The 17,499-nt window shown below is 41.3% G+C and overlaps 1 protein-coding gene across 1 annotated transcript; it reads right to left on the minus strand.

Moving 5' to 3' along the window:
• Positions 1 to 4,003: 4,003 nt before the first annotated feature.
• On the minus strand, positions 4,004 to 8,677 carry LOC135554727 (beta-galactoside-binding lectin-like). The gene is made up of 4 exons (XM_064987157.1): positions 8,570 to 8,677; positions 5,137 to 5,216; positions 4,703 to 4,874; positions 4,004 to 4,526 (listed from the first exon to the last, which is right to left on the minus strand). Exons 1-4 carry the CDS (start codon positions 8,573 to 8,575, stop codon positions 4,380 to 4,382), a joined length of 405 nt encoding a protein of 134 aa, XP_064843229.1. The 5' UTR covers positions 8,576 to 8,677; the 3' UTR covers positions 4,004 to 4,379.
• Positions 8,678 to 17,499: the final 8,822 nt, after the last annotated feature.

The raw sequence follows: 17,499 nt of genomic DNA on the forward strand, positions 1-17,499 counted from the left end.
TTGACGGGCTGGTCCTGGGGTTGGTTGTTGACGGGCTGATCCTGGGGTTGGTTGTTGACGGGCTGGTCCTGGGGTTGGTTGTTGACGGGCTGGTCCTGGGGTTGGTTGTTGACGGGCTGGTCCTGGGGTTGGTTGTTGACGGGCTGGTCCTGGGGTTGGTTGTTGACGGGCTGGTCCTGGGGTTGGTTGTTGACGGGCTGATCCTGGGGTTGGTTGTTGACGGGCTGGTCCTGGGGTTGGTTGTTGACGGGCTGGTCCTGGGGTTGGTTGTTGATGGGCTGGTCCTGGGGTTGGTTGTTGACGGGCTGATCCTGGGGTTGGTTGTTGACGGGCTGATCCTGGGGTTGGTTGTTGACGGGCTGGTCCTGGGGTTGGTTGTTGACGGGCTGGTCCTGGGGTTGGTTGTTGACGGGCTGGGGTCCTGGGGTTGGTTGTTGATGGGCTGGTCCTGGGGTTGGTTGTTGACCGGCTGGTCCTGGGGTTGGCTGTTGGTCCTGGGGTTGGTTGTTGGTGGTCCTGGGGTTGGTTGTTGACGGGCTGGTCCTGGGGTTGGTTGTTGACGGGCTGGTCCTGGGGTTGGTTGTTGATCTGGTCCTGGGGTTGGTTGTTGGTTGTGAACTCCTGTCTGATCCTTGACGGGCTGGTCGCTTGTTGACGGGCTGGTCCTGGTTGGTTGTTGACGGGCTGGTCCTGGGGTTGGTTGTTGACGGGCTGATCCTGGGGTTGGTTGTTGACATGGGCTTCATGATGGCCTGGGGTTGGTTGTTGAGGGCTGGTCCTGGGGTTGGTTGTTGACCCTCTGGTCCTGGGGTTGGTTGTTGACGGGCTGATCCTGATTGTGCTGATGGGCTGGACCTGGCTGAGGGTGTTTATTTGTTTTCCTTCCAATTTGCCCCTGGCTGTCAGATTCTGAATTGACAGAGACATGATCTTCATTTCCTTCCAATGTATCTCTCTGCAAAAATTTATTTAAGAACATTGTGCAGAGATAATTTTTTGCATACTGATTGATTGTGCTCAGGACACATGCACAGTGTTTATTTGTGGAGTCCTTCCCCCAATTTGCCCCTGGCTGGGGTGCACAGTGTGGGAAAATACTTTTTTTTAATACAATGTGTCGTAATAATTTATTGTAGTAACATTGTGCAGGTGGAACACCGAACACATATGTAGTAATAATGTGTAGGGGTGCACAGTGTGCAGGTGGACCCGAACACCACATATGTAGTAATAATGTGTAGGGGGGTGCACAGTGTGCACTCAATGAAAATGTGTTATTTTACATGTTCTTCACAGAAAATGAGCCAAGGCCAATGAGTCTCAGCTTGAAAAAATAATGAATTGTAGAATTTTTCTTTTAGTAAATATTGAAAATGGGTTCCACAGAACCGAACACCACACAAGGGTTAAACAAAAATAAGGGTGGCTATCCGATTCATCATTTTGTGGAAATGCACTGTAAGACAAAAAAACAATGTTCCTGATGCCCCATTGTAGTTCCTATGTTAGACATGTGTGTTGGAAAGTGTTATATACCTGTATACTGGCTATATCTTCTGCCTAAAACCGAAGTTAGTCTTTAGGAAATAACTATGTGCTGGTGCAGTCAAATGGGTTAAAACCATAAGGTCAATAGGCCATGGGGTACAGTGCTCTTTGGAAAGGGTAGTCTATGGACTGGCAGAAAAACTAAGGGGATAATGGCCACCACTTAGTAAAGCAAAAAGCAACATTGATCCTTGGGCTTACTTTTCTCATCCAGGCACTCTAAGAACGGAAGGATGAATGTCTTGTTACTAAAGCTTTTATTTGCTTGGCATTTCAGTAGAAATCTTTCGAAACTGCAGGTCAAACACAATGCTTGGTACAGGCAGTGTTTTCACTGTTGCGATTTTCCAACTTTATTGACACGAACTGTGATTGGATCATGAGCCAATTCACTCACCACTGCTCGACCAATCAAATACAGGTGAACTCATTTGATTAATGTACATTTTTCTATTGAACAGTGCAATTTGCAGTGGATTTCTTTCCCATATCTCATTGTATTTACATACATGCATTAAATGTGACATGACTCAACACCTCTTAAGCTCGGCATGAGCTCATCGTCATAGGCTGACGAGGTCGATAATTCATCTACCATGTGGTTTAATTAACTAGCATAGAAAGGTAATGCTGCAATGCTAAAACATGGTTATTCTCAGTATCATAATCACATACAGCTGGCTGTTTAACCAGTAAATGTGTATTGAGGAACAGGATGGGTTTGACAATTAGTTACAAATGACTATATACAGTTGAAGTCAGAAGTTTACATACACTTAGGTTTGAGTCATTAAAACTAGTTTTTCAACCACTCCACAAATTTCTTGTTAAACAAACTATAGTTTTGTCAAGTTGGTTAGGACATCTACTTTGTGCATGACACAAGTAATATTTCCAACAATTGTTTACAGACAGATTATTTCCTTTTCATTTTTTGTATCACAATTCCGTGGGTCAGAAGTTTACATTTCCATAAGTTGACTGTGCCTTTAAACAGCTTGGAAAATTCCAGAAATGTCCTGGCTTTAGAAGCGTCTGATAGGCTAATTGACTTCATTTGAGTCAATTGGAGGTGTACCTGTGGATGTATTTCAAGGCCTACCTTCAAACTCAGTGCCTCTTTGCTTGACATCATGGGAAAATCTAAATAAATCAGTCAATACCTCAGAAAAATTATTGTAGACCTCCACAAGTCTGGTTCATCCTTGGGAGCAATTTCCAAACGTCTCAAGGTACCACGTTCATCTTTACAAACAATAGTACGCAAGTATAAACACCATGGGACCACACAGCCGTCATACCGCTCAGGACGGAGACGCGTTTTGTCTCTTAGAGACGAACGAACTTTGGTGCAAAAAGTGCAAATCAATCCCAGAAAATGGCAACGGATCTTGTGATGATAATGGAGGAAACCGGTACAAAAGTATCTACAGTTGAAGTCGGATGTTTACATACACCTTAGCCAAATACATTTCAACTCAGTTTTTCACAATTCCTGGCATTTAATCCTTGTAAACATTCCCTGTCTTAGGTCAGTTAGGATCACCACTTTATTTTAAGAATGTGAAACGTCAGAATAATAGTAGAGAGAAGGATTTATTTCAGCTTTTATTTCACATTTTATTTCACAGCTTTCACATTCCCAGTGGGTCAGAAGTTTACATACACTCAATTAGTATTTGGTAGCATTGCCTTTAAACTGTTTAACTTGGGTCAAATGTTTCAGGTAGCCTTCCACAATAAGTTGGGTGACTTTTGGCCCATTCCTCCTGACAGAGCTTGTGTAACTGAGTCAGGTTTGTAGGCCTCCTTGCTCGCACACACTTTTTCAGTTCTGCCAGCAAATATTCTATGGGATTGAGGTCGGGGCTTTGTGATGGCCACTCCAATACATTGACTTTGTTGTCCTTAAGCCATTTTGCCACAACTTTGGAAGTATGCTTGGGGTCATTGTCCATTTTGAAGACCCATTTACAACCAAGCTTTAACTTCCTGACTGATGTCTTGATGTTGCTTTAGTATATCCACATAATTTTCCCAGGCCTCATGGTGCCATCTATTTTGTGTAATGCACCAGTCCCTCCTGCAGGAGAAAATTCCTGGACATTTCACATTCTTAAAATAAAGTGGTGATTCTAACTGACCTAAGACAGGGATTTTATTTTTTACAAGGATTACATTTCTGGAATTGTGAACAACTGAGTTTAAATGTATTTGGCTCAGGTGTATGTAAACTTCCCACTTCAACTGCACAGGAGTTGCATCACTGGTTTAATTCATTAGTAATTAGGCTGCATGAATGAACCTGTAGACTGACATCTTGTAATAAAGTCACTGAAGAATACCAGCCTATCCAAAGTGCTATTATGCAGAAACAATCTCTAACATTGATAGCTACACAGACATTTACAAAAAGAAAACCTGCTGATTAAAAAAAAAGGAAGAAACAATCTGAAATGGTTCATAAAAATATCATTTTAATGAACAAATACTTTGCACTTTTCTTAACCCACTTCTGGAATGATCTGGAATGATTGTTCCACATTAATGAAATACACATTTATCTTCAATAAAACCATTTCAACACTTAAAAGCTTGTAATGTGCTGCTATTGTAAAATGTCTATTTTACTTGCAGGTTTCACTGTTAGTGGCTCCATCCATTGGTTGGGAATGGCAGCATTAAAACTAACTTAAAACTATGGTGAGTGAGTAAAAAAACAGAGAATAAGGCTTGTGTGTGTACCTCTGGAAAGCCAATGAGTAGCCAGACAAGAAAGCTAAAGATCCAATTGAGTGCCTAATGGAGGATTCTTCTCCACTCTGACTGGTCTACTTGATCTCGACGCCCTGGATCCTGACGTCACCCTCGAAGTGCATGTATTTAAACTTCTCGTCTCCTTGGCGATTGGGGAAGTGGATCTCAGAGCCGTCGGGAAAAGAAACTAGGAACTGCTCCTTGGTGAAGGTGATATTTATCTGAGACAGAGAAGTAATTACACATCTTTATCCAAAGAGGTGCTTAGGTATTTGGGATGCAGTGATTGCAAGTTATTGCCACCAGAGGTCCCTAGTAGAACTCCCTTATACATATGGGAAGAGAGGAGGACATTCACATCAGTATGGGTTAAATTGGAAACAGTGTAATTTCTCACCTTAAACTCCTCTCCCTGGTTGAAGGGGAATCCTCCCTCTCTGTGCTCCTCACACCACTTGCCTCCATGGTAGGAATTACACACCACGGCCCGGGTGTCTCCGTGGGCGTCGAAGCGAGGGTTCATGTGCAAGGCGAGGTCATTCTCGCTGTTGCCCACGTTGATGACAAAACTACAGGAAAGGAAGAGGAGAGCACACAGACAGAAGGGATAAGGGACATCCTTTAACCTACAGGACAAGAGGGTCTGGATTGATAATTACACAGAAACAGCTTATAGCTATAATCAACTTTCATTGTAGTTTGATAATATGTTGTGAATATGAACGGATCATTCTCATGATACAGTGACTAGTATCTCTAGGAGGTCTCTAGGCTGCTGACTGAGAAGTGGAGTGACAATGAATTGTGTCTGAATGGTGGTTAGCTACTCACTGTGCTGCCTCAGAGTTAGGGATCCCTGTGATGGTCAGGGTCTGGCCCACCTTGAAGGACATGTTCTTTACCACAACACCCTGTAGGGAGAGAAGGGAGAGACCGAGAGAGAAAAATACATCAATTGAAAAACATTAAAGGTGCAATTAGCTGATAGTTAATACATAAATTGGCCATAAGTTATGGCCTATAACTTCTGAAACAAAGACGGTTCTATCAAACCATTGTTATAGTAAGTACCCAGACGTCAATTCAATGTATAATCCACATTAAAATGATGTGGAACAAAGCTGATTCAACCAGTGTGTGTTCAGTGGCTATAATGCAGTTGGACGTGGCTCTGGTGTAGAGCTGTAGAGTATGGCTACACTTTGCTAAACCCTTTCCTGTACTTTTATCCTAGACCCATCAGTCTAACAAATCCAACATCTGTCTCTAATTAAAGCTTTTCCATCTATGGAACGGCCCAAAGATATTTTTATAAATCCCAGTCCTGGACAGCGTTCCCATTTTCCATGCAGTGATTTGGAATTTGGAGGGGGAGGCTAAATCTGTCCATAAATGATGGGGGAAGGAAGGCTGGGTTACACTCAGTAAGGCTTAAGTGAAGTCACATTTCCCGCAGGGTCCATATTATGGTGGGCAGCCAACATGGGACCAATGGAGGTTGGGCACGGCACAGGATCAAAGTACTGAGTGATCTTTACATGTGGCAGGGGAAATGGTGTTGAGATGATGTTTGTCTGCACATATACAGTCCTCTTAATGTGCTGCATATTCACCTCTTATTGTTGCCCTTCTTTCCATATGACATCTATTGGCTGTGATGTGTAGTAAATGTTACCCATTTCTGTCACTTGGCAACTCCCAGGTCCTTCTCTGACAGAAGACATAGTTAACCAGTTGAGCTAGAGACCAGGTTGATAATATACTGTATAACCCTGGACAACAGCAGCTAATCAAACAGGAACCTCAAAGGGAAATGACATCAACATTTGTACTTCGGTTTTGTTTCTGTCAGCATAACAGTGGGCATTGGACAAGAACAACTGTCACCTTACCCCTGAACATGTGTTTTAGCTTTCTTACTGGAATGCACTTCTTGTAAGTCACTGGGGGATAGGAGTGTGTACTTAATGCTTTCCGTGTAACTTTGCAAAAGTGCCAAATCATTGCTCACAAGACATACACAGTATTAGGCCTTTTAACAGCCCAGAGCCAGATACAAACCCATTGACATCCAATCCAGAAATACAACAACAGGATAATATAACATTAGAGCACTATTAGTGTGGCACAGACTAGAAGACTACATTCTGACAAGAGAGAAAGAATTTAGAGGAGAGAGAGAGAAAAGTAAAGGAAAGATAAATAAAGGAAAATAAATAGAGGAGAGAAATAAAGAGGAGAGAAATAAAGAGAGAAATAAAGAAGAGCAGCAGAAAGGGAGGGGTAGAGGGTGGAAGAGACCGACAGAGAAAGAAAAGTTACAAAAATGAGAAATAGGGAAAGTGGTATAGAGTTCAGAGAGAGAGAGGGGAGGAAAGAGGAAAGAGGGGAGGAAAGAGAGAGGGAGGAAAGAGAGAGGGAGGGAAAGAGAGAGGGGGGGAAAGAGAGAGGGGGGAAAGAGAGAGGGGGGGAAAGAGAGAGGGGGCGATAGTGAAGTGTTGCATTCTTTCCGTGTTAGTCTTCCCTCTATAATGTAAACTGTGTGCAAAATCTATGGCGCAGCTGGACTTGGCTACATGCAGCCCAGTGCTACTTCAGACTGCAGTTCCCATCCCAGTGTGAGACATACCTCCCCACACTGTTTGAGAGACACAGGACAGCTGGGGCTGCAGGCAATGCAGAAATAGAATGGGTAGAATGGATATACATAGTTCGGAAATACACATGATAACCGCTGGCTGTATACGTTACTTACTATCAAGCTTACCTGACTGACATTTACATTATAGTCATTAAATAGCAGATGCTCTTATCCAGAGCAACTGCACACATTTTTCACACTGGTCCCCTGTGGGAATCGAACCAACAACATTGGAGTTGCAAGCACAATGCTCTACCAACTGAGCTCGGGACATGACAGCCAATCTAACCCTTGTTAACCTGACATTTACTGTAGGTATATCCTATAGCTCCGCTTGGGGAAGATCATACTGGCTCACTGGATATAACATCATTCTGCTACTCTATCTATTCTGACTTCTGTTTACGGTAACTTGAATTCATTTAGATATGAATAGAATTAACCCTGTTGCTCTCAACACATCTATGATTACCATGGTAACCACAAAACAGCCCCGGTGAAACAAAGCCTTTACTATTATACGCAGCCAGAGACCTCAGAGAGTGTTAACACACACACACACACACACAGTCAACTGTATTGCAAGGCCAAGGAGAGTCATTGTTAGTCACGTCCAAGACACGATGCTGCACATTGAGTTCCTGTTAAAAGTGAGGGAGTGGAGTAAGTAATATTATTGGCTAGATGTGGATTGTAATGTCTAGGAACAGTAGGGGTGGCCCAGGTTGAACCCACAGTGATGCTGTTCATGATCATACTCTGATCAGAGGCAGTCTATCCCACACTGCCTACTGTACCCATATAAGTCCCACCCAGCCAACTGTACCCACACAACTAAATACATATGGGTTCAAATTAAACACCCTAAAAATAGTGGTCCGGACCAAAGTCGATCTTATCAACGTTCCTGGGGGTGCAGACATTGATAGCCTATACTTGTGCTTATGGGTTCCCTGATTTGTTAAGGGTGTAACAAGCACCCCCATAGTTCAACCCATTCAAACCCTACTAGTACATACGGATTAGATCATCATATCTAAAGATCACATGGAAGGTATTAAGAGTATAAAGAACTATTTAGAAGACACTTGGATCTTATTAATCCCAAAACAAACATATCACTGCTGTCTGTCGGTCTTCTACATGCCTGCCCCACCAGGCCCTATGTCCACAACCTCTGTTATCAGTAGTAGTTTCAATACGTTTAAATCATTCATTGAGAGAATAAAATTTACTTTTGCAGATGATAGAACTACAAATGATATTGCAATGAGACACCCTTCTCATCTGTAGTCACTGCAGAAAAATACAAAGTGCTGTGTCATAAAACCTAAACAAGACAGTCGAGCCATCTACCATGCTAAAAGTCTGATTAGTCTTCTTAGATGCATCGACAACAAGGTTGACTATAACAGGGCATTGTTAGAGAGGACATTGCTCTATTACACTGGGCTACAGAACATAGCCTATTAAAATCGGATAATTATTTTCCCAACAGCTGTTTAAAAGCGCCAACATGAACCGTTATGAACTTGCACTGCATGTAGGCTACTTTTCAGATAACAATCAAATGAACTAACATATCAGACATTGTAAACAAGTAAAATAAAATGTTGTACTTACACTCATCTTGACAGCACAAACCGCAAATGTTCACAGCTGAAGAATGCTTTGCTGGCTTCAGACTGCAGTAGAACCAAGCAGGCGAGCTTATATGGTCAAGTGCACTAGCCAAATGTGAGTGACGCTATGATAAACCAATAGGAGTATAGGCGCTCAAAAAATGGACCAATCACAGATAAGTTTTAAAAAGCAATATAAACTATTTAGCACGCAAGAGAGGACGAAAATAAAACGTCCATAGTTGAAGGTGATTGAGAGTGAGAAGATAATTAATGAAAGTTTTTTTATGATCTATTTATAATAACAATATATTTGGGTGAGTCAGAGGAAAGGATGTAGATGACCACAAGACCAGAGACACAAGTAGAGATCACTTTCTTGTTGCCTGGGAGACAGCAAAATATTTGGTTTCAGACAAACTTTTGTAGCTTTTGACTTGGGGAAATTAAATTGTAGCTTTTAGTTGAAAATTGGTTTTAAATCATTGATCAAGTTTTATGTAGGACGATATGGAAGAAAAAAGTGTAGTCACAAGCTGACATCGTCTTACAGTATTGCATTTTGGAAGCAGGCCCCCATCAAAGAAGAAACAAACTCTTATGACTGCCTCTGCCTCTGCCTCTCTTTCCCAGGAACACATTTTAAGATCAGCAATAAAGCAGAAATGCTTATTATTAGTCAAAAGGTGGCATGATATTTCCCCAACACAGAGTACATTTCCTGGACTATCTTGTTAGGGGTAAAGAGGTCCATCTGTGACTTTGGCCAGCGGTGGTGGGGCATCTGTGAGGTGTGTGTGAGAATGCTCTGGCGTGTGTGTAGGACGCAGGGAGAGAGAGGTGTGTGTGAGAATGCTCTGGCGTGTGTGTAGGATGCAGGGAGAGAGAGGTGGGGCCATTGGTTTGTTTATGTGAATATAGGTGGACTGAGCAGTAGACTGATTAATTGGGCCGTATCTCAGCAATGGGCTCTGTTTACACATTACTCACATAAATAATCAACAATACTCTCTCTCTTGCATACACACTGACTTCATGCACGCGGGCACACACAAATAATCAACCCAGAACACACGTAATACAAATCTAATCAAATAATACTCATATTCCATACTCAACACACAATGATCATATATATCATTTTGACAATGTCACCGTGAGTCCACAGTTATCAGAAAATATGGGCTGTGTTCAGTACGTTTTTACATTCTGGAATGTTCAATTGAACGGAAACGGTGCTGTACTGAACGACCAGTTGAAAAATGGGGAGGGGTTTGGTTGGGGGTTGGGGAACGCTGTCAAGTTTCAAGCCACAATTCGCCACACCCACCAAACGGGAGCAAACATACCTTAAAGTCTGTTCAAGAACTTACAAGAACGTTTTGGGGAAACGTGATGTTCAGTACAAACCAGCGGTTGGAACCGGTTCAGGGAACAGAACCGATAACCCATTTTTTTTTTTGAGGAACAGAATCAGAACCGCAAACTAACATGATCTATACTGTTCCAGAACAGAACCTTTATTTTAAAATCATGGGAACAGGTTAATAATCCGGGAATTTTGTTTTTGTCACACAAATAATGGAACAAAGCCCCTTTGCAAAGCCCTCATAGTATCATTCAGCAACTTATTCCAGTGTCGGCCTGCCTTACAGAACATATTTGCCAGGGTATGTGCCAGGGTTTATAGCTTATTTTTAATTTATTTTACAATAATTGCCCATCTCATGGATCAGCTCTCAGAGTTTTGACCACTAAATACATCAGGACATTGCATGCAAAGGCCTATAGGCTTAGATGTCCACTGTATGATATTGCAAAAAAAGAATAACATAAAACATATATAAAGGAAGAGAAGCTTAGGACAAGCCCCGAGAGATAGAGAGAGAGAAAGAGATGCCAGCGGCATGCTGCAACACCAACATATATAAAGGAAGAGAAGCATGCTGCAACACCAACATATATAAAGGAAGAGAAGCTTAGGACAAGCCCCGAGAGATAGAGAGAGAGAAAGAGATGCCAGCGACATGCTGCAACAACAACATATATAAAGGAAGAGAAGCTTAGGACAAGCCCCGAGAGATAGAGAGAGAGAAAGAGATGCCAGCGACATGCTGCAACACCAACATATATAAAGGAAGAGAAGCTTAGGACAAGCCCCGAGAGATAGAGAGAGAGAAAGAGATGCCAGCGACATGCTGCAACACCAACATATATAAAGGAAGAGAAGCTTAGGACAAGCCCCGAGAGATAGAGAGAGAGAAAGAGATGCCAGCGACATGCTGCAACAACAACATATATAAAGGAAGAGAAGCTTAGGACAAGCCCCGAGAGATAGAGAGAGAGAAAGAGATGCCAGCGACATGCTGCAACACCAACATGCATTTCTTTACGTCAGACAGCTACTGCGTCTAATATACAGATAAAGACCTACAGAAGGAGGCTACATCATTCATTTTCGATCAGAATATTTTGTATAAAGATAAGCATTATATTGTTAGATTATCGGAGTAACTCTGGTAGGCCTTAAACGTCTTCCTGACCTCAAGTTCAAATGTCAGGGACAGTTGGAGCCCAGGTACTCACTGCCTTCATATCATAGGCCTGTAGTAGTGAAAGCTTCATTATAGCCACACCACACCAAACCTTCAGAAATGCTTCTAAACTTATTAATGTCAAAACTCAGTCAGGCCATTGTTTATAGGGAAAATATGAGGACGCTATTATGTTGCCGCAAACACAGTGAGAACTTAAATGGGCCAAAGAAAATGTCTCAACAGAATGAAACAGAATACTTGCAAACTGGTTTTAACCGTAACTTTTGGTATCGTTAAATGTGAAGACTGTTATATTATCAAATCAAGTAATTAACTAGGAAGTCGGGGCACCACAGGAAAATGTTGTTTATAGAGTTGCAATTTCCCAAATATAACTCTACAGATATTTTATTATCTTATCAATTACAGTTTTCTATTAATGTATTATTACCTCATCAGTCTCATTCCTGAATGCCGCAAACCCCTGGATATCTGCACAAACCCTAGCATCTGAAATCATGAATCAGCGATATACAAATTGGTTTAATTACTTATTTACTAACTAACTAATCAATCACAGAAATACATAAACACACACAATAGTTATACATGGATTGATATACACTGACATGATACACTGAAACGTCCCAAGTGAGCTATGCCGATATGATGGCTTGGTAGACAAAGGAAAGGGGTGGGGCCAGCTCAAGAGCGGGAAACTCAGAGTGGACCTACGTCGACTACACTACACTCATGGGAATGCTTATACTTTGAACATGAACAACCGCTCATTTGAAAATAAATTGCAATTCACATATTTATGAGTGTATGCCTTTGTTGTCCCTCTCTGCGATGCCGGTCTGTCTGCTGGATAGTCAATCGACAGAAAGTCTCTGGATGGTCCACCAGAGATCAAAGTCTTTCGTAGTTGTAGTTTGTTATAATGGATATGTCAGAGTACCATTTGGTTGTTCGACCGGTTGTGTTTACCAGACTAAAGAATTTAAACAGCTGCAGCCTGAATAATTGGTCTTTAGTTTGTAGATTTCTTAATAACCATTTCACCATGGGGATGATCTCCACGTTCTCTGGCCTTGTCCTTTGGTAAAGTTGCCAACCATTTCAACATGTAGCGGCAGCTCCATGTTTTCTGGTCTAATGTACATTTTGTCAGAAGTGGGTAGTAGAAAAGGGGGCGTTCCATGACGCCATGTAATGTCTGTGCTCATGGGGGCGTGGCCACTGACTGATGCTAAGTTACTATGAACAACTATTCTCATTTAGAAGACTAACATCACATTGTTATCTTTCCAAAAGTATTTCTATACTCAATCATTTATTTTATACAATATTCAGACCCCCATAATTGAGAAGTGTATACAAACAAAGAAACAGTAATATGTGTCTCCTGTCCTACATGAGGTCACCAAATGAAACAAAGTAGACATGACTGTCCTTAAGTGTCCACGGACCACTCCATCTGCTTGGAATACAGAAATACTGTTCAATTATTCAACCTTTTGATGACCAAGTGTCTCTCTGTGTTCCACAGACATTCCAATCTCGATACTACAGAGTCAGAAGCAGAGTATTTTACAACCGCCATAAAGCGGCCCCCTCCACCTCTGTGGGAGAGAGAGGGAGCTGTAGACCCACTGTAACCTGATCCTTCAGATACTCACAGGAGAGTCATGACACCGCAAATGTTTTGAACAGGCTATATTGCAGCAATTATCCAAAAACGCTAGTGCTTACCATACCCAACAAATGACAGCAATAGCCTACTGTTATTTATTTTACATCAGGCCTACTTATAATCTATCTTAAACTAAATACGGATCACACAATTAAAAAGACAGATCCAACTAAATTTAGCCAATGAAAATGTCCAAATTTGGCATATTTAATTAAATAACTTATTTTGATTAATAAATGGGCTAACAATAATACCCATGATATACATTAACAATAATGATCAAACAAATTACAAATACAAAAAATAAATAAATGTAAGTTCCAAAATTGCAATCTCCCTGAATAGTGAGTTTCACAGTAGCCTGCATTTGGCCGCTCCAAAGTTCTTCTTTTGCAAGTTCTTCATCTTAGTCCAATACAATATGAAAACGTGTCCACACAGAGGATATTCCTCTTGTAGGCTTTTCACTGTAGGCATTGTGCAAACTGCTCCAACATGGAGCAAACGTTCAAGCGAACTGAACTTACCTCTGAACTCACTGCTAATCACCATTCCTCTCCCTTTCTGGTATATAAGCAGCTTGTTTTACCTCAGTATTAGTTGAGTGTTTGTGGCAACATAGACCATTTAACAGACAATGTCACAAAAATGATGTGCAAGCTTCAATGGGGCAGAAGTCCATGAGTTGTTGTGATTCTGATTGGCCAGATAACTAGTGATAATGACAAGAAATTGCCGTATGGGGAATCGTAGGCTACTTTTATGTTGTTTTGAGTTTTTTTGACTGATGTCATGTCTGTGCTAATGTGGCAAATAAATGGCTAGCTAGCTAACAACTGTAACAATCTATTTGAGAGACAACAATTGTTGATTGTACAAATGTATTTGTTTTCAATAAACATTGGAGATTAAATATAGTTCACATGTTGTCAACAATCTAATCCAACCTTGTCTGTTTTGCCCCATATGTACACTCATAGCCATGGAAAGTAGGGGTGCTGAGGGTGCAGTATTAATTTAACATCCTTACAGACCACTTAATGTAAATGTACATTACTGTATTGTACCTAGGCTGGTCATCTCGATTTGTACCTGTAGACTTTCCATAAACATGAAGAAAAAAATGCACAATACAGTAATTGAGTACATCGAGACATCAAGGGGTTTGTGATTATGTGATGTGATAATGTGCCTCAGTTGGTAGAGCATGGCCCTTGCAATACCAGGGTTGTGGGTTTGATTCCCACAGGGGCCATTATGAAAATGTATGTGCTCACTACATCAAGCAACTATTTTCAGATCAACTGTTTTGTGCAGATAATTATCAGACTCAAGATACAAATGCTGGTGAACTCTCAAATACATTTAGTTTTTTCACAAAGTAGTGCGCTGGGCCCTTACTAGTTCTGTATTAGTATTTTTTTGTATTTTACCTTTATTTTACTAGGCAAGTCAGTTAAGAAAAATATATTATTTTCAATGACGGCCTAGGAACAGTGGGGTAACTGGCAGAATGGCAGATTTGTACCTTGTCAGCGCCGGGATTTGAACTTGCAACCTTCTGGTTACTAGTCCAACCACTAGGCTACCCTGCCGTCCCAGTATACCGATATACTGGCCCAAAAATTGCAGCACCCCCAACCCAAATTACAACTCGCGGCTATGATTGGGCACGCGTCCATTTTGATGCTAGAAATAACCAACCCTTCTATGGGGTGGCCCAATTATTTAGCATTTCCCTTTGTTGTGCTGATTGTTGTTGACCTGACTAAAAACCACAACTTGTATCACACAAACATACCTACCGGCCTTAAAATCTATTCCATATCTCGATACTATCCCCAATATGCTCCAGTGTCTTTGTGCTATGCTTTTTCAGTTAGTTAATCAATAATATACTCTGAACTGGAAACCTTGTCTTCAACTCCTCCTCATTGCAATATCACTCCTCAACCTAGCCTAAGATACAGTCAAATCTAATCCTTATCTGTAACACCAAAGACACGTTTTATTGCACCTTTGTTTTGCAAATTCTTTCCCAGCCATGTGGGAGGTACAGTAAGGACTGACTTGGCACAGGATGTGGCTTTTCTGTGAATTTGGAGATGGAGGCCGATAGATCAGCATCTCATCATCTGTAATCCTACATGATACTGTTCTTGAAGTGTTACTGCTCATTGCTATTGAAGCCAGCCCACATGTTCTCTAATATACTTTGGACTGCATTGCTATGAAGTGAGGATAGCCCACATAATATACACTGCATTGCTATTGAAGTGAGGATAATAGAACACAATTAGTGGGACTGCATTGCTAATAATAGCGGAGGCGACTAGCACATTTAATATACTTTGGACTGCATTGCTATTGCTACTGGAATTGTGAAGTCAGATAGCCCACATTTAATATACTTTGGACTGCATTGCTACTGAAGTCATTGCTACTGATAGCCCACATGTAATATACTTTGGACTGCATTGCTATTGAAGTGAGGATGAAGTCATGATAGCCCACATTTAATATACTTTGGACTGCATTGCTACTTGAAGTCAGATAGTGACTGCATTGCTACTGATAGCCCACATTTAATATACTTTGGACTGCATTGCTAGAAGTGAGGATAGCCCACATGTAATATACTTTGGACTGCATTGCTACTGAAGTCAGGATAGCCCACATTTAATATACTTTGGACTGCATTGCTATTGAAGTGAGGATAGCCCACATTTAATATACTTTGGACTGCATTGCTACTGAAGTCAGGACTGGACTGCATTGCTACTGAAGTGAGGATAGCCCACATTTAATATACTTTGGACTGCATTGCTACTGAAGTGAGGATAGCCCACATTTAATATACTTTGGACTGCATTGCTACTGAAGTGAGGATATTGCCCACATTTAATATACTTTGGACTGCATTGCTACTGTTTACAAAAACATATCCTCCATTCAGTAGCACACACACACCCTCCAGAGAATTAGACGTTTTCCATGATCATTCTATGGTTCTGTGGTTTCATGCACACATACCCACATACCAGCACAGTATCAGGCCAAATTCAGATGACATTGTGTGTTGCTAAATGTGGTGTAAGAGTTCAATGTGTAGCACAGACTCAGTTCCCCTGGGCTGGTCTTGAGACAGTCATAAGACTCAATTACATCACAGAAACCAGAGCTGGATGGACAGAGGAAACAGCTGCATAACTGATACTTCTTCTACAGCAAACTGTCCACTGGGTTAGATATAGAGGACAATGTTCCAGTCAGGTAAAGTAGTCCAACAGATCTTCACGCAACATCATTTTATTATAATAATTTGGTTTCTGCTTATATTTGTCATGTACAAGTGTGTATTTTACACATGTGGTTATTGGAAATGTGTTTTTTTGCATATCCTTCTCTTCCTGAGAAACCCTCGGAGAGTGGGGTCATGGCCAGGGTCTGCCATTATCAGTGGCGACCATGGGGCAGTTACGGTTAAGTGCCTTGCTCATGGGCACATCGACAAATGTTTCACCTTGTCGGTTGGGGGATTTGCCCACTATCATTCGTAATATCTATGTTGGTCACCAGCACACTATTTCTCAGGCTTGGGCACACCCAGTTACTGGAAACTGTGCACATGGCATCTGAATAACGTTACCCACATAAACCATTCCTCCCTCATCTATACTGCCCTCGTGTGTTGCCACTGGGTAGTACACTTGCAATAGAAACCATAATATCGGTCTACAATATATGCCAAGTTCACATCACATTTTATTTGCCACTTGCGCCGAATACAACAGGTGCAGACTTTACCGTGAAACGAGCCCTTTCCTAAAAATGTAGAGTGAAAAAGTAAAAACAAATGTGCCGAATTAAAAAGGAAATCGTTGCCAACATACACATCATAGGCCATCATCCAGCCTACATATCAGTCAGTCAGACTGAGCGGCAATGATCATTACTTGTATTTCATTTCCATGGAAAAAATATTATCTTGGGTATGAAACCTCCCTGGACTATATTTAGCCCCTGTACCTTCCTGTATGAAACTCACACATTTCAATTCAATGGGCTTTATTGGCATGGGAAACATATGTTAACATTGCCAAAGCAAGTGAAGTAGAAAATATACAAAAGTGAAATAAACAAAAATGAACAGTAAACATTACGCTCACTCATTCTCTATATGTGCGTTAGACTAACGTTACTACGGCCGCTGCCAAGAGTTTATACCATGTCCAATCAGAATCCTCAAATGCGGTTGAAGCTAACTACGTCACAGCTCTTGCTGTTTCCCCTTATCATCAAAATATCACATTGGCATCTCACAAGGAAGTCTCCCCTGTTTGCAGATTTCCCCTCGATGACTGGTTATTACTTGGTTACAATTGACCTATGGCTTGTTTGGGAATAACGTTAGGCATGTCAGGCATGTTTTGCACCTCTTTGCATCATTCCGTTAAAGCGACTTTATCTTTATTCAATGAATGAGCATGAACCAATCCTGATACGATGAGTTGACGCATTGCTGATATCAACCACGCCGATATTTTAACCACGCTGGACGTTTTTTCTAATTATATGTGAAGCACTCACTTGCTCTGATTGGTTTATTCTGGAATATTATTTGGGTATTCGGCGCGCAATTGGTTAGATTTTTGATAAGAAGGTGTGTCAGCAAAAAAACACTATGAACCAACCCCC

This window comes from Oncorhynchus masou, chromosome 14, assembly GCF_036934945.1.
Source record: "Oncorhynchus masou masou isolate Uvic2021 chromosome 14, UVic_Omas_1.1, whole genome shotgun sequence".
In the NCBI taxonomy this organism is placed as follows: Eukaryota; Metazoa; Chordata; class Actinopteri; order Salmoniformes; family Salmonidae; genus Oncorhynchus; species Oncorhynchus masou.